This window comes from Prionailurus bengalensis, chromosome B3 (genome assembly GCF_016509475.1).
Source record: "Prionailurus bengalensis isolate Pbe53 chromosome B3, Fcat_Pben_1.1_paternal_pri, whole genome shotgun sequence".
In the NCBI taxonomy this organism is placed as follows: Eukaryota; Metazoa; Chordata; class Mammalia; order Carnivora; family Felidae; genus Prionailurus; species Prionailurus bengalensis.
In genome coordinates this window covers 142,698,818-142,716,178 of record NC_057355.1, presented here as the reverse complement: position 1 = coordinate 142,716,178, position 17,361 = coordinate 142,698,818, and the positions used below count along the sequence as shown (strand labels likewise).

The 17,361-nt window shown below is 61.1% G+C and overlaps 2 protein-coding genes across 2 annotated transcripts in view; both read right to left on the bottom strand.

Moving 5' to 3' along the window:
- Positions 1-3,904, bottom strand: part of EML1 (EMAP like 1) — a 186,430-nt gene extending 182,526 nt beyond the window's left edge. Inside the window, exon 1 of the mRNA XM_043557008.1 lies at positions 3,727-3,904. Coding sequence (XP_043412943.1) covers positions 3,727-3,754 — 28 coding nt within the window. The 5' untranslated portion in view covers positions 3,755-3,904. The remainder of the gene's footprint in view (positions 1-3,726) is intronic.
- Positions 3,905-13,760: 9,856 nt separating this feature from the next.
- Positions 13,761-17,361, bottom strand: part of LOC122469524 (cholesterol 24-hydroxylase) — a 32,146-nt gene continuing 28,545 nt past the window's right edge. Inside the window, exons 13-15 of the mRNA XM_043557006.1 lie at positions 15,590-15,678; positions 14,716-14,782; positions 13,761-14,541 (exon numbers count right to left, since the gene is read on the bottom strand). Coding sequence (XP_043412941.1) covers positions 14,374-14,541; positions 14,716-14,782; positions 15,590-15,678 — 324 coding nt within the window. The 3' untranslated portion in view covers positions 13,761-14,373. The remainder of the gene's footprint in view (positions 14,542-14,715; positions 14,783-15,589; positions 15,679-17,361) is intronic.

Genomic DNA, 17,361 nt, shown 5'->3' with positions numbered 1-17,361 from the left:
GGCCCACTCCAATGTCAGGCCCTGCACCCTCAGAAAAACCTTCTTGTTTCCGGGCAAAGAGAGATACTTGGGGATCCTTTGGGGGACCCCAGAGAGATGCTGTCGGCTGCGCACCCCCCCTCCCCCCGCCAACCCGGCTGAATCACTTGGAACAGCTCCAGGACCCGCAGAGCTCTGAGGGAGGTGATAAAGACAGGGGGCCTGTCTGCTGCTCACCGCACAAACACAGGGAGGCTGGGGCCCAGAGGGGGCACGGCATCAGTGGGAGGTTGCACAGCAGGAGAAAGAGAGTCCCTCTGTTGGCTGAGCACTTAATTGGGTTAGGGGTGTCCATCCTCCCCCCACACACACCCTCCAAAGCAGTGAGGAGACTCACCACTGAGGCTCAGAGAGGCTAAGTGACTCACTCAAGGCCACAGACCCTGGGAGTGGTAAAGCAGGGATTCGAACCCTGGGCTCCCATGCACTCGCATTCAGTGCTCCTCTGAGAATACAAGGGCCTATTCTTTGGTGCTTGGAACTGTAAAACTGCTTTGCTGGAAACTTTCCCAAACATGTGGGGACTGACAGCACAGAGGCTGCATTCTCTTCCTGCAGAGTTCTGCCGAGAGGGGAGGGGACAGACCACGAGGTCAAAGGCAGGAAGAGACAATCAACAGACCCAGGATGTGTGGAGCCAGCACCTTCCGGCCCCTCTGTCCAGCCCCCCAGAGGGACACGGTAGGGCCCCATTTTGCAGACGAGGAAACGGAGTCTCCGCGGGGAAGTGGCCCATCCGTGCCCTGCAGAGCCAGGCCTAGAATCCAGACAACTGTACGGGAAGTACCTTCCCTGGACGTGCTGTGCAGGCTGGCAGCTCCCGGTGCAGGCGGGTTCCTGCTATAAATACAGTGTTGACTCCTGGTAACCTTAGCCTCCAGGCTCCCCTGTCCAGGCACAGGGCCATGAACCCAGGAGCCGACTGCCTGCCACTGTGCTCCTGATCTGTGAAGTTTTCCTGACACGGTGACAAGGCACCACATTTTTTTTTTTTTCAACAGGCTCCAAATTATTGGAGACAATGCAGAACTGGCTAGCCATCTCCAAAGTGGGAAGGGCTGCTGTTCAGATGAGAGCGCAGATGGCCTACAAGACCCCCAGCCCCCACCCTTGGGCGAGCAGGGTGGGATTTCCTGGATGGGGCTCTTGGTCTGGGTGTGAATCCCGACTCTACCGTAATTTACCAACGGGGCAAACTTGGACAAGTCTGTTTGCCTCTCTGAGCTTCAGTTCCCCCAGCTATACAGTGGGGTTCATGCATGCCCCTCCAGGGATCGAACAATGTCTCCAAAGTGGCCAGGACACAAGACACAGCAGACCCCGTGTTCCTTTCATTTTCCTCTTTGGCTGCAGCTCATTTATTGGTTGAATGGTAGTTACAACAGCTACACCTGTTAACAGTAAGCCTGGTGTTATGTTAAGTGCGTTACAGGCCTCCAGTCACTTACCCCTCGTTGGAACTTAAGGAGCTAATGTCCTATCATTGTTAACAGATGAGGAAACTGAAGCACAGTGATCCGGAATAATCTGCCCAAGGTCACACAGGTCACACAGGTCGTGGGTGGAGAGCGGAGAACTTTCCCAGGCCCGGGGATTCGTTTGTGCAAATAAGTAGAAATATTTCACAGCTGTCTCCCGGACCCATTCACTGCCACGGGGTTGGCATCCTAGAAAGTCTGGTACTTTTTTTTTTTTTTAATTTTTTTTTTCAACGTTTTATTTATTTTGGGGACAGAGAGAGACAGAGCATGAACAGGGGCAGAGAGAGAGGGAGACACAGAATCTGAAACAGGCTCCAGGCTCTGAGCCATCAGCCCAGAGCCTGACGCGGGGCTCGAACTCACGGACCGCGAGATCGTGACCTGGCTGAAGTCGGACGCTTAACCGACTGCGCCACCCAGGCGCCCCGAAAGTCTGGTACTTTAGACGACACGTTCTAGGAGACCCCCCCCCCCAGTAAACAAACACGCACCCTTGCCCCCAGGTGCTGTCTTTACTCCTGCCAACCAGATTGCACTGAGAGTCCAACCCGGCAGAGACCCGAAAGCATCCCACGGTATTTTACAGGCAGGAGGCCAAGTCCTGAGCTTGCCAGAGGTGACCTTCCCAGCGAGGGTGGGCAGAGCCACGGTGGTACCTGCCGCCCCCCAACCCAGCTGACCGTCTCCTACACAGCCAAGGGGCAGTAAAGGCCGTGTCTCCTCCCAGCCTCCTGGACACACACACACACACACACACACACACATGGCTCCCATTCCATCGCCCTGTTGGGCTAAATATTGTTCTGGCCCTTCCTGAAATACCCATCTACATGCGGGTGGTTTTACAAGCTGCTAAAAGCAGGGCCGTGTCCCTGGTGGAGGGAGAGAGCTATTCCGGGTTCGTGTCAGGTGTGGGCAGAGCCAGCCAGAAAGGGCCTGTCTGCTGCACACATCCCCCGCCCCCCGCCCCCCCCATACTGGCTCCTCGGCGGACAATTCCTGGCAGCCAGCACCACTGACGCCTGGCGGAAGAGGGTGAGGTCAGGCCATTTTTGTCAGTGCCCCCTCCCCAACACACACACACACGCAGAGTTCCAATTCCGACTTGGCCAGGTCCAGGCGCCCTGATGGTCCCTCAGACACCATGCGGGGGAGGGGAGGGGGCACACTGCCGTCACTCATAATCTACCCCAGGACCCCAGGACAGCCAGACGTGCCCAGGATTCTCCACGGCGGTGCTTGGCAGATAAGGGATCCACGGGCCACTGCCGTGCCGTGTCTTAGGCAACAAGCCGCAGCTGGAGGGGCCGGACCGGGATACACAGGCTCCTGAGCCTCTGGGCTCCTGCCCAGGACCCTCCACCTGCTGCTTCCACGAAGCCACCACCAAGTCCTCACTGCACACCCGGCACCAACAGATAGGCTTTCGCCCGCCGGCACAGTGAACCTTCCCAACCACCTGTGGGTGAGGAACTATTACCACTGTCCCTTTTTTCACTTACGGGCTCTGAGCCTCAGAGATGTCCACCCCAGAGCTCGTCTTCAACTGGAAGGAGCCAAGGGTGGCCAGGCAGGGGCACAGGCAGCCAGTGCCCACCAGACCCCTTGCCCCGGGGAGGGCAGGGGCACGTGAGCAGACCCCAGTATCCGAGCACCCCTCTGCCTTTGCGTCCCTGGCCGTTTCCAACCTAGAGGATTTGGGGACCCGCGGGGTCCTGTGCCTTGTGCAGGCAGGCCGGGGGCTCAGAACTTCCCGGAGGTCTCAGACCTTTGGGGAATCAGATGGCAGCTGTAGGCTCCCCCACCCCGGATCAGTGTTCACACACACTCGTTTGCATGCGGTCGTGGGGGCCCATGGCACCCCGAGCCCACTGAGGGGCCCAGTCCAGACCCCGCCGCACTGTGGGGGTGAGCTCCGCACCCCCCGCTGGCGGCGGGAGGGGTTTGCAGCGGCCACAGCCCCCTGCTCTAGCCCCATCGGGAAGGCAGGGGGTGCAGCAGAACTTAGCTTTGAAAGTCCAGTTCCCCTTCCAGGAGCACGGCCCTCCCCCGCCCCCCCCCCCCATCAGGCATCAGGCTGGGAGGAAGGGGGTCCGGCCCCACAGCTGCCTGCAGCCTGGGGTGGGGGCGCCCGGTGCCCTCAGCGACCAGGAGCTTTGGCTCTGCAACCGGAGACGCGGTGGGTAAATATAGCACTGCCACTCACCGGCCGAGGGGCCCTCGCCGTCCGACATGGTGCAGGAGACGGGCGGGCAGCCGGCCACCAGCCTGCGGGGACGCTCAGAGCCGTCAGTGGCTGTCACCCACCTGGTGGGGCTTGGGGCTGCCGGGCCTGCTCTGCGTCCAGTCCCCAGGCAGCGTCCCGCCCCAGCCGGCCCGGCTGCCCCCACCGCCCCCCCATGCTGGGCTGGGCAGATAAGAACGCGCTCCAGAGCCAGGAGCCCGCGGGATTGGTGGATAAATCTGGGCACTGCCCTCCCCTGCCCTGGGCCTCTCCCGGGCTGCCTCGGAATGTTTCCTGCGAGGCTGCTGCACCCCTGGGTGCTCGGGCAGTCCCCAAGAGCCCAGCCCCAGCCCTGGAGACCCCAGAACGCCCACAGCCTCCTCTCCCTGGGAATGGTTCCACCCGGCCAGTGAGTGGCTTTAACGACCGACCACTGGAGGAGACGACGGAGGGATGCCCCCACTGAGTCCGTGGTTGTCGTCTTAGCTCTCTGGAGCGGCCACGACCCACCCAAGGCCACCCGGCCGGTTCGGGGTGTGACCAGAGCTGGACTCTGGAGCCTGACTGTCTGTCTCCAAGCCTACGGGAAGGCGTGGCCCTTGCCTTCATTGGGCAGACCAAGAGCAGCCACTTTTGGGCACCTTGTGGGGTGCCGGCTGCTCCACGTGTGCTGGGGGTGCTCTGGGGGGGGTAGAGATGGATCCCTGGGGGCATCCATGTGACTCAGGGTCGGGCACAGAGTGGGTCCTCAGGAAATACTGGTTGGGAGAACACATCTCAACAAACACTTAGTATACACTTGCCGTGTGCTTGCCTAAGAGGCAGGGTGGTCCTCTCTTGGGTCCCCACAAGGGCCTGGGCCAGAGACCAGGGCAGGGAGGCAAGTGGGAGGCTCTGGGCTCAGTTCCCAGAGGCATCATGCCAGGGCTGGGCGTCGCTGAGCCCTCCAGGGCTCCAGGTCTACCCAGTTCTGCACGCAGGGCCTAGAAGGAGTAAAGTGGCTTAAAGAGAAGGAGAGAGGGTGGTGATCGACCCCAATTGGAGAGATACGGGAGGGCTTCCTGGAAGATCTGGCATTTGAGTTATGCCTTTGAGGAATAAGCAGGTTTTTTCAGGGGAAGAGAGGGCATTCCGGGAATAGAGACCAGCAGGTGCACAGAAGAGGACCAGGAAAGCTCAACTGGGACTGGAGGGTGGCAGGTGTCCCCGGCAGGGGCTGGAGGTGATGATGATCCCGAGGACAGGTGGTTGACGTTTGTGGAAGGGGTGGCATCCAAGGCTAGGGAAGTCAGGGGAGGCTTCTTGGAAGAGGGGCAGACACTGTGCTTAAGGGTCCATGAGCCTCCAAAAGAGGCGAGGGGCAGGAAACAGCATTCAGAGGCCCAGCAGCTCTTCAAAGGCACCGAGGCCTTGGGGCGCCTGGGTGGCTCAGTCGGTTGAGCGTCTGACTTTGGCTCAGGTCATGACCTCATAGTTCCTGAGTTTGAACCCCTCATTGGGCTGCTCATTGCTCTCAGTACAGAGCTCACCTTGGATCCTCTGTCCCCCTCTCTCTGCCCCTCGCCCACTCTGCTTTCTCTTAAAAATAAAACATTCAAGAAGAAGAAGAAACAAAGGCACTGATGCCTTTCCCAGCTCAGACACCCGGGGAGTGAAGACAGGGGAGCCCAGGCCACCATGTTTCCGAAGGAACTGCCTTTTGGAGATGGGTGGGGGACAGCTGCAGTCACACAAACTGTCAGAGGTGATAGCAAAGGAATTCAATCCCTATACGGTGGCTCCAGGCCTCCGGGCCTTTGCCTGTGCTGTTCCCTTGGTCAGGAATTCCCTGTCCTCCCCCCATCTCCAACCCTGTGAAGCCTTGTCTGGCTGTCCCTGAAGGTGGGCCAGGCTCCCCTGTGTTCTCCACAAACCGACCTCACTGTGGCCAGTGCCTGACCCTGGTTTTGTCCACCTCCTGCTGTCTGATAGTGAGCTCACTGTCACTGGAGGGATGTAAGCAGGGCTGGACAGCCACTGGACGAGGACACAGTGAAGGGAGTTCACTGTGGGGTTATGGGGGCCCCTCGAGGGTGACCAGCTTGTGCCCTGAAAGTCCTACCTGCACCCTGGGAGCCCTCGATCAGAGGCAAACCAGGACTGGGGGCCATCCTGGGTCCCTCCTGAGGTTTTTACGTGAGAAAAGACAAAAAAAAAAAAAAAAAAAAAGCAAGAGGAACTATCTCTGGAACCTCACAGTCCCACCCCTTCCTCCCCAGGATTTCCCCTCCTCCCTCCCCCCTCCTAACTCGATTCCAGGAGAGCTCTCTGGGAATGGAAAGGCAGCGGCCCTGTGCCTTGGGCGGGTGTGGGCAAGAAGCTGATGCAAGTCAGCAAGGAGAGGGGAGGAGAGGAGAGGGCCTCAGGGCCTCCCCACCTGCTAAGTGGGAGGAGTCTCACCTGCCAGGGTTTGAGGACTGATGGAGATAGGAGATAACGAAGCAGCGACAGGGCCACCAAATCTCCGAGGGTGGCAGCGACATTCCTAGGGGCGGGCGGGGCCGGGGGGGGGGCGCCGGAACCCACCTGCAAGCCCTCCACTCAGCACTCAGCTGTCCCCCCCTACCCCGGGCGGGGTCAGACCTGCTCTGCTGTGTGGCCTTGCGTAGGTCCTGGCCCCTCTCTGTGCCTCTATTTCCACATCAGCAGAGCATTTACGAGCACCTCCTATGTACTTGGCCCTGGGCCGGGCTGGGGGCAGGGGGACCCCACGAGGCGTGCCCGGTCCCATGGGGCCACGCTCGGGTCTTGTCTCCTGCAGCACCTGCTCTGGGCTCCCTGGGATGAGCTGGGTCCACAGAGAAGCACACGCGAACTCACCTCAGGGCACCCCTCAAGACTGCCAGTTGCCCGGTCCAGGGTGGCACGGGTGTGCCCAGCGCTGGACATACAGCGGTGCTGCAGCAAGAGCCCCCCCCCCACCCCAAGCCACCTGGCGCCCCAGACAGAACCCCTCACCTCGGCCACTGCCGGGTGCACTGCAGGACCAGGGCCGGGAGGAGCACCCTGTCAGTGTCACAGGGCCTGGGTTGGATGCCACTCTGCCAGCCCCCCTCGGCCACTGGGACAAGCTGACCCTCGCCTCGGTTTCTCATCCCAAAATGGGAGACTGTGGAGAGGCTGAGCACCAGGGCCCAGAAGCCTCGGAGGGGCCGTCCGCCCGCCCCCCCGCAGCCGTCAGTGCGTCCGCCCTGGGGTCCCACCCAAACAGGCCTCCCAGTGTCCAGCCGCCAGAGCCGACCTCCTGTATGCAGGCCACCTCCCCTTCCTGTCCCCGGCCCCAAGTACCTTCCTGTTGTTTTCTATGGTGGGAACACGTGTTGGGGGAAAAAAACAACTTGGTTTCTCTGCTCCGAGGTCCCTGCAGCAGCTCTGGGCCGCTGCGTACGTGTGCAAACGCATGTGACAATGCGCGTGGGTGCACACAGGCGTGCATGGCGGTGGGTACGTGTGTGGGGAAAGTGTGTGCACGTGAGAATGTGCAAGCGCGTCACAGGTGTGGGTTGGTACAAGTGAGCGTGTGTGTGCACCTTTGTGCATGGGAGCACGTACGTGTGTGTAGGGGGGTGTGGATGAGTGTGCACGTATTCCTGGGTGAGCACGTATGTGCACGTGCAGGGGAGTGTAAACACGTGGGGCATGCATGTGCCCCCGTGAGCTTGTGTACGTGTGTAAGAGCGTGTATGCGCCTGTGGGGGGTGTGTACACATGTGGGTGTGCCCTCTGGCTCCCGAGAGCACATCCTGTATCTATGACCTCGAAGCCAGCTGTCTGTGTCCCTGGCATGGTGCTGGCCGGCCCCTGGGGCTCACAGCAAGTGTCTGTCTCTTTGTTCAACTGCCTGAGCGAGATGTGAGCACAGGTTCAAGGGGGGCGGGGGAGTGCAGGAAAGGCGGGCCAGGGTGGCCAGGGCAAGCACGAGGGTCAAGGGGACCTCTCTGAGCAGTGTCATGCAGACAGACGCCTGGAGGGTGAGCCGGCAGCCCAGGCAGGAGGCGGGTCAGGTGCAGCGCAGAAAACAGGGCTGGCAAAGTGGTCGGGGCGCCGCGGGAAGGGACAGTGGTGGGCGATCCGGTGAGAGGCGCAGGCGGGCTGCTCGTGGGGCCTCTGAAGTCTGCAGGGGTGCGGGTTGCTTCAAGGGGAACAGGGCAAGAGGGGTGCGCATTTATTGTGCATCAGTGGGGTCAGCTCTGAGCGGGGCCCCTTTCAGGCCCTGCCTTACACCCCCCGCCCCACCTGCCCCCACACTGCACAGCCAGCCATCTCTGCTGCTGAAAGGAGAGTGCCCCAGGAAAGGAGCTTCAGGGCCGGCCCCACCAAAGGCAGGAGCGGCCCCCCAGCCTGGTGGGGCCAGGGAGGAGGCCCACGCCCCGCCCGCTGGCACCTGTTCACTCCCCATTTGCACAGATACCAGCTAGGTCTCAGGAGCCCCAGTAACTCCTCCCTGCTGGAGACCCGGTCTTCCTGGGCCTTGGGTCCCCCCCGTAACAGAGGGAGGAAAGTTTTTTTTCTAATGTTTATTTATTTTTGAAAGAGAGAAACAGAGCATGAGCAGGGGAAGAGCAGAGGAGACACAATCTGAAGCAGGCTCCAGGCTCTGAGCTGTCAGCACAGAGCCCAGCGCGGGGCTCGAACCCACGGACTGTGAGATCATGACCTGAGCCGAAGTCGGTGGCTCCGCCGACTGAGCCCCCCAGGCGTCCCGGGAGGAAACTTTTGAACAAGGAGCTTCCCCTGGGACGTTGGTGGCTATGACCTGAGGAAGGACAGCGGATGTCCACACTGGGTGGACCACACCTCCTGGGCCTGTGACCTTGGGCAGGCCATCTAGCCTCCCAGGGGTCGTGGGAAGGACGAGGCTGTGCTGTGCTGCGAGGGCCTGGCACCAACGGGCCTCACAATACTTCCCAGGCCTGTCCGCTGCCTGAGGTTAAAACAGACACTTCCTTACAGCTCAGGACACAGCCCACAGCCCCCAATACATGTAGCCTGAGACACACAGACGTGGACACTGAGACCCACACGGGAGAGACGGATACACGGTGACAGAGAGACCACAGAAACACAGAGATCGATGGAGGGAGAGACACAAGTGGGCACCCGTGTGTACCACTCCCGTGCATCTCTGGGAGCTGCTTTCCCACACCCAGGGGCTCCCACCCCGCCCAGGCCCCCTAAGCTGAAGGCCACCTGGGAGGCCTTGGATAAGGCTCCCAGCCTCCCAGCCAGGAGAAAAGCTCAGGGGCCCGTCCAGACGCACTCGGTGTCCCTAGGGTGAGGGCGTGGGCAGCCCCTGGGTCTTTTGAGCAACACCCTCACTTCTGGGTGGAGGCCGAGGAGCCACTGTCACTTGGGGTGAGGCGTGGGGCTGCCGGGGATGCCCTGGCCTCCTCCTCAGGCTCCAGGGCTCACAGCAGGGGGGAGGCCCCCAGGGAGAGTGAGGTCCCACCCCTCGGGGCCGGGGTTACAGTACAGTGGGCTCAGGGCCGACTGCAGTGGGCGCTCAGTGGTGAGCTGGTGGCATCGTCAGTGTCATTGTGGCTAATACCTTGGACTCCTCCTCACCTGGGGTCCCAGACCACGCAAGGGGCTTGGATAAGGGCTCTCCCCGTGGGCTGGGGTTAGAAGAGCCCCACCAGAGTTGCTGTCGTCATCCCCTGCTGCCCCCCAAAACTGAGACCGGCAGAGAAGCTGGGCCCAGAGAAAGGGAGCAGGGAGGGGAGGCTCGTCCTTTGCCCTTGCCTGCCCAGCACTGACCCAGGGACCCTCCACATCCCACCTTGGGGGCCAGGCTCCGGCACGGAAGGCCCCAGTGCCCCCCACGCCCCTCCTGGCCTGTCTTGAGGCACATGGAGCCTCTTCCGGGGTAGGCCTGGGACTTGGGCATGGCAGGGTGGGGGCTGCTGTAGAGCCTTGCCTAAGGCAGGGGGTTCTGGGGTGCCCCCTCAGGGACCTGCAGACTCGCCCCTAGCTACTCAGGCTGCCTCCTGCTGGTGGTGACCACTCTACCTCGCTGGCCCTCGGTCTGGCCCGCTGGCAGGGACTACCCAAGGTAGGCAACATCCAGAGGGTGACCACAGGGTTCCCTAAGCAAGGAGGAAGTTCAAGGGGGACGTGTTCTGGGAGGCACAAATGTTTCCAAAGCTCCAGGCCAAGGAAGGGCCTTCACTCCATCTGTACCCACCCAGCCCTGATTCAGAGAAATGGCCCTCCAGTAGCAAGTCTCCCCCACTTGCCAGAAATACCCCTAGTGTCTGCCCCCTCCCCCTAGGGCTATTTATAGACTTGCAGACAGAGATGCCCAAGGCTGTCTGGAGCCCAGGGGTGAGGTCTGGGCAGACATGTGGATTTAGGTCATCCACCCCAGGGGGGTGAGAACCGCCTTTGCGTCACACGCTCATCAGGAAGCCTGCTTCGGATGCAGAATTCTTGCCCCAGAGGAAAACAACATCCCTGCAGAGGGGCTGAAATGTGGGAAGAGCCGCTGGCTTGAGCCCCCTCTTGCCCCTGCCCTGAGGTTCCCCTCCAGGTGGCCATCCTCCCTGTCGCTGATCACCCAGGAAATACACACATACACTGTTTCTGGGGTCCACCAGGGCTGGACCTACCAAACCCTGGACCAGTATAAAGGACACCACACAGGATTAACCTGCCCAGGTGGGTGGCTAATTGTGGCCCTCCGCCCACTCACGTCGGCTGCCCCTGAGGCCCAGCAGGGTCACTAGGTGACTCCAGAGCCAGACTCCTGTCCTCAGGTGCAGGGCAGAGAAGAAAACCTCCCACCTCGCACAGCTGGGACAGCTTCTCACCCCCAGCCCAAGTTCGGGAGGCTCCCAAGGCCGACCCCCAGCGAAGAAGGCTGGGCCACAAGCCACCCCGAGGACCCCTCATCACCAGCCTCCAGGGTCCTGGGGCAGAGGACACTGGAGGTGGCTTCGGTTCAGCCAAGAGCGTGTTCAGTGTTACAGCAGCTCAGCCCTGAGGAGTCAAGAGGCATCCCCCAGCCCTCCCAGGCGGGAGGCAGCCCCCTGCACCCCTGCCCGTCCTCCTAGTGCGCTTCCCCGCCACTGGGCTTTTCTTGCCAAAGCTGCCCCCTCCGGGCCGGCCAGCGTCCCACCGCCAGACCCAGCCCACCGCCAGGAGAGGTGAGGGGGAACCACCCAGCGATCGCGGCACTGAGGGATAGTCCCCCTAACGTCCCCCCCGCGCAGCTGTCGTGCCTCGCCGTGCCTCGGTGGCCCCACCTGTGACACGGGGATGGCGACGCCCACCTGCCCGCCTCCACCCGAAGGCTCAGAGGACGCTCCAAACCACCCGCGCCTGGGCCCGCCGGGGTTTGCGCCCTCCCGGCCCGCCCCCGCCCCCGCCCCCGCCCCCAGGAGGCCGGGCTTGCCTCGCCGCGGCCCCGCCCCCTCCGGGCCTCTGGTTCCCCCGCGGGACCGGGCGGGCAGGCACCGCCCACTCGGCCACCCGCAGGCGCGCCGACCGGAGCGCTGCGCCGGGGCGCCACCGTGTGGCCCTTCTGGGAACTGCACTGCCCGGCCTCCCAGGAAAGCCCTTCCTTCCCTAGAGGTTACCGCGATCAAGATTCCGACGCCAGTGACAATCACTGCGGGCGGGTCTGCAACACTGTCGCGACAGGCTCTGTGCTAAGTACGATCTATACAGAATGCAGTTAATTCTCCCATCAATCTTAGGATGTGGGTCCTATCAGCCGTCCTTCCTTACAGATGGGGAAATTGAGGCCCAAGCCCCCCCCCCCCCCAACAGTGACAGGTCAGGTAAGACCTGACCCCAGGAGGTCTGGCTGCAGGGGCTTGGTTCCAATTCGATCTATCTTGCCTGAGTCCTAGGGGTTGACGCCATCCCTGTGCACACTGGAGTCTTCCAGGGGACGTAAGAGAAGTTTCAGGGTCCCAACCCATAGGCAGATCCAGCTGGCCCAAGTGACTCATCTAGGCAGCCAGGCCTGAGAGCCACCTTCTCTCTCATGAAAAGCCCATTTTCTGGAGGAGGAAGTGCCTTGGGAAGGTCAGGATGGGCGCACTAACCCACAGACAACGACAGGAGAGCAGAGCTGGGGGGGTCCAGGCTCTTCCCACTCACCTCAGGCCTCCCGCCCTGGGTTTCCAGTGCTCAGAGGCCAGCCCAGGCCTTTGGTGACAGGGCTTGTTGAGCAGGTGGAAGTCAGGTTTGAGTCCTGACTCCACTATGGCCCTGCTGTGTGTCGTGACCTTGACTTTCTCATCTGTGAAATGGGCCATACTCAAGAGGATTTGAAGAAATGACCATGTGAAGACTCAGGCTCGGCAGTGGATAAGTAGCTGCTAAGTCAGATGATGGTAAAGGCAGCTGGAAGTTTCCAGAGGGAGCTGACCCCTCCAGACCCCTCCAGGCAATGCCAGGTCACGCCCCTGGAATGCTAAGCCTTGGTAGCCTGTGGGCCTTTTAGATGGACAGCGGAGGAGGTTCTGTCCTGTGGGGGCCAGGCCCAGCCATGGCAGGAAGCGCAGGCATGGAGTAGGGGGTGCCGGTGGAGACTGGGGGCTGGTGGGGGTGCCTAGGGGCTGTGGGGCTGCTGTGGGGCTATTGGAGAGCTCGGGGGGGGGGGCTGGTGAGCCTCAAAGAGAAGCTGCAGAGGATGGGGGGTAGTGGTCCAGGCAGGGCAGGTCCCTGGGAGCAGTACAAGGTTGAAGGCCCAGGGACGAGGCAAGAGGAAACAGCGGCATTTGGGGGGCCGTGGGAGGGAGCTGGGCAGAGACCATCAAGGGGCAGGTTTGGCCACACAGCTGGAGGCAGAGCCCAGGCACACGGGTTCTGAGAGCCACGGGACATTCTGAGCCCCCTCTCCTGCCCAGACATGGGACTGGAAAGGGGAGGGAGGGTGGGAGTGTAGTTCGATCGAGGCCCCCCCCACCCAGTGCTCGGTTTGGGCAGAGAGCTAGGGGAGCGGGACTGTCACTCTACAAGGAACCTGCGGCCACAGAGGCATCCTGGAGGCTGGGCGCTCTGCCCAGAGGCTCAGGACAGACTGCAGACGCCAGTTCCCTTGACCCACCTGGGCTGGGGAGAGGAACGGGCTCAGTATCCCCACCTCCCTGAGCCTGTCACTTCCTCCCCTGAGCCTCAGCTTCCTCTTCTGCTAAATCGGAAGGTTCCTCAGCTCCAGACTGCTCGAGGACTGAGGAGGAGCTGAGGCAAAGCGAGGGCTGGCCCAACTCCATTCCATTCCCCTCCTGCTATGGAGAGCGGACCTTTCCAGGGCATTTGCCCCAGGCAGTGGGCATAGGCGTGTTGTTTTCTCTGCAGGAAGACAGGCCCCCAAGTACTGAGGGAGAAACTCAGGGGGTCCTTTTCCTTGGATGGGCCCAGAGGACATGGTTGGCCCAGTACCTATTGCCCTTGGCCACCTCTAGGCCCCGGGGGAGGAAAGAAGGGCACCTTCACCCACCTACCACTGTCGGGGTCCCCCAGTCTCACCTCCTGGGGCTGGGCCCACAGGCCTCCTCCGACCAGGTCGGGAGGGGAAGCATTGTGCCAGAAGGTGCAGAGGAAGCCAGCAGGGGTGAGGCCGGGCGTCCAGGCGCTCAGATCCACCAAGCGGTCCCCAAGAGAGGTCCCGGGGGCTCTGGCCTGTGTGAGAGGCCCTCTGGGGGCCCCAGCACCCTTGTTGGGAGTAGACTAGACCACACGGGCCCCAGGGCCCTGACCCTGTCAGATGGAGCTCTCTCAAAACCCCGTCTGTAATCCCAACCTCACACCGCACCCAGGAACGTGGCCTTGCACATAACACAGGGAACTGGCTCCTACTAACATAGAGCCCTCCTGGTAACCTGGGCGGCCTTCTCCCGAGACGGCACCATCTGGGCACCTTCAAGGGAAGCTTCCGGAGCTGCACTAGCCCTTAGACCAGCCTCGATATTGCAGATGAGCAAACTGAGGCCAGAGCGCTCTGGCCCGGTCCGGCCATTCATTCATGCAGTCAACACATATTTATTTGAGCATCGGCTCTGTGCCAGGCCAGGGCGGCTCAGAGACGAATCATACACAGACCTGGCCCACGAGGCACTCACAGCCTGGCAGGGCAGCTGGTCACATCAAAGGACACTCACAATACAGTGTGGTCAGTGTGGTGTTAGAGGTAGCACAGGTGACCAAGGGAGCACAGAGGAGGGGCCCCTGGCCCCTCCGGGGGTGGCAGGGAGGGCTTCCTGGAAGAGGTGACACCTGAAGAGGGTTTTAGGAAGAGAGCAAGAGTTAGGGTGTGTGGCAGGGGGAGTGGCCTGTGCAGGGAGGTGGGGGTAAGAGATAGCACATCTGGGGCGCAGCTGGAAGTTAGGTTCGGGGCGGGGGGGGGGGGGGGTGGGCGGTCCAGGAAGGGCGTGGAGTTAGCACTGGACGGGGAGCTTTAGGGAGAGGGGGGAGGGGGGAGGAGGAAAGCAGGTGGTGGGTGGCAGGGGGGCCCGCTGGGAGCCAGCGTGGAGGGTGCCCCTGAGGAAGGGGGCAGGGGAACAGGGTGGATGGCAGCGGGGTTGCAGAGGAGTGTGGGTGCGGCCCTTGCCAGAGGAGTCCCATCCACCCCAGGCCCGCTCAGCAGGGTGGCGGGGGTGCGGGCTGCCAGCCCCGGGGCCGCAGAGTGCACAGCACAGGGTCGAGCGGCTTGAGCGTGGCCTGCTCCTGCAGCCCGTATCGCTGTCCAGGCACCAGCCGGAACTCGAGCCTCTGCAGCAGCTTGGCCATGACCACCTTCACCTCCATCTGCGTGCAGAGGTGGGGAGGGGCGGGAGGCAGGCGGTCGGAAGGCAGCCGGTGGGCGGGGCCCCGGCTGGCCCAGCCCTCCCCCACCCCGGCGCCCCGCCCCCGGTCCCCGAGCCAGGCTCTGCCAGGCCTCCTGGCCCCAGGGTGAGACCCCACCCAGCCCTGGCCTCCTACCTGAGCAAACTGCTGTCCGATGCAGGAGCGGGGGCCCAGAGAGAAGGGGAAGTAGGTGAACCTCGGCCTGCGGGGAGAGGGCTGTCAGGAGGAGGCGGCCCCGTGACAGTCCTGCCCCGGCAGGTGACAAACCCATCCCTTGCAGATGCATGGCTTGGGGCCACGACTGGATTTTGCACCCACTGAACACATCCAGGGCTGGCTCTGTCGCTCTGCGTCAGCATTTTGTCATTTTATCCTCCTCTGGCGCTTTCCAGAAGGAGCTGTTATTATCCCCAGTTCACAGCTGGAGGGACTGAGGCTCGGAGAGCCAAAGCAACACCCCCACCCCCACCCCCACCCCGGCTTCTCTGCCACTTCTATACTCGGCCCGTCACACGTCCAGTTCTGGGCAGAGGCTGGGTCTGGATGCAGGTGGTCGGTCCCTGGGGCCTGGCTCCCCTCCCCCCCCTTCCCCCCCTGACGTCCCACTGTAGTTTAAGGCATTTGTCCCCAACGCAGCCTTCAGGGGGAGCCATCAGTGTTCCCATTTCTCAGGACCATCAAGGCAGGGGGAGGTGCAGCCCCTGGCCCGAGTCCCAGAGCTTCCCGATATAAGGGACTGGTTATAAGTCTGGGTGTTAAAACCAGTCCGAGCTGGGCTCCAACCCCAGCTCTGCAGCTACTGACTGTGCATCTTTGGGCAAGTTACCTTACCTCTCTGAGCTGTGATTTCCTCCCCACAAAAGGGGGCGGAGTGGGGATGGCAACTTCCTCACAGGGATCTGGAAGGCCATGTGGGCTCAGGGGTCATAGGCGGTCCAGCCCGCAGGTCACTGGGACCATCCTTCTCCCACCAGGCCTCCACTCGCACACAGCTTGAAGAGGGACTTACTTCGGTGCTTTGGGGCTGAAGCGATCGGGGTTGAAAGTCAGTGGGTCCTCAAAGTATGTGTCCATACGCCCCATGACGTAGGTGCTGAACTGCAGGGGGAGGAACTGCTTGTCTCTGGTTCCAAGGATAGGCACCCTCACACCTCCCGGATCCACTGTGGTCACCCCACGGGGCGACCAGGAGCAGAGTGGCCCCCCTCTACTCCACCCACCCATCTGGGCCAGTGTGGGATTCCACTGGCTCCTGGCAAGTGTCTAAGACGAGGGAAGGGACAGCCCAGTGTGCCAACAAGGACCAGCTGGGTGTGTATCTCATCCTATGCTTGGTCCCGTGCTACAGGGGGCCTACAGTTATCCCTATGTTACAGATGGGAAAGCTGAGGCTCAGAGAGAGGTTCGTGGCTTGCCTGAAGTCACTGGGCAAGTAAGTGGCAAAACAGATTCAAACTCAGGTCTGCTTCGAGAGCATCTTCCTCAAGATCTCTAAAAGCTGTCATTCAAAGTTCCTTTTCAGCACAAGGTTGTTTCTGCGGCGGGGTTGGGGGGGGGGGGAAGAGGGGGGAGGGAAAGGAGCTGCAGGCCCCACTGGCCTTATGATACGCGCCAAGTTGCCTCCCGACTGAGGGCAGTGTTCTGTGACCCTGGCCTCTGTGGGCCATACGTGCCCCCTATAACTGGTGCCCTGGGTGCCGACCTCGGTCTCATTGCTCCTGCACCAAAGAGTTCCCTGGGCCCACTCTGCCGCTGGTTCTCTGGGCTGAGAGTATAGGGCAGCCAGAGCGGAGGAAGGGCCCGGAACCGTGGGAGCATAATAAGGTGGAGAGGTGTCCGAGGTCAGCAAAGGGCACCTACTGTGTGCCAGGGATATTTACCAGACATGTGATGACCATTGTTCTTCAATTCGTCTCAGTAAACTGTGACTCAGGTATCATCACCCCAGCTTATGAGGAGGGCACTGAGGCCCAGAGGTGAGCCAGCCTGCCAGAGCGGGGTGGGATTGGAGCTGGGATCTGCCCACTCAAGGCCCACATGGCTACCCGCCTGCTCAGCCAGATATAAAGGCATTCTAAACCACCACCTGGGTCATTCAGGCAGGTGGTATTGGTGCTGCGGTGTTAGAAAAAAAAAAAAAAAGAGCAGATACACAGAATAAAGACCCACACATCATGAAGCTTTGATAGGTGCTGGAGAAGGCATGGCCAAGCCCTGGGAAAGCCAGGGTTTCGAGGGGGGAGAGGGCTGCCCAATAGATAGAACCAGAACATGTTTTCCTCTGTAAAAGTAAAAATCAGGTCTTGGGGAAGGCTGAATTTTGTCCCTCTAAAATCCTTATCTTAAAGTCTTAGCCACAGAATGTGACTGTATTTGGAGATAGTCTCTTTAAAGCAACAATCGGGGCACCTGGAAGGCTCAGTGGGTTAAGCATCCGACTTCGGCTCAGGTCATGATCTCATGTTTCATGAGGTCGAGCCCTGTGGCTGGCTCTGTGCTGACAGCTCAGAGCCTGGAGTCTGCTTCAGATTCTCTGTGTGTGTGTGTCTCTCTTAAAAAAAAAAAAATTTTTTTTAACTTAAAAAAAAATAAAAAAGTGCCAAGTTATAATGAAGTCATTGGGGTGGACCCTACTCCAGGATGACTGGTGTCCTTATGAGAAGAGGAGATTAGGACACAGACGTGCACAGAGGAGATACCCTGTGAGGACAGGCAAGAAGACGGCCATCTACAAGCCAAGGAGAGGGGCCTCAGGAGAAATCAGCCTTGCAGACACCTTGA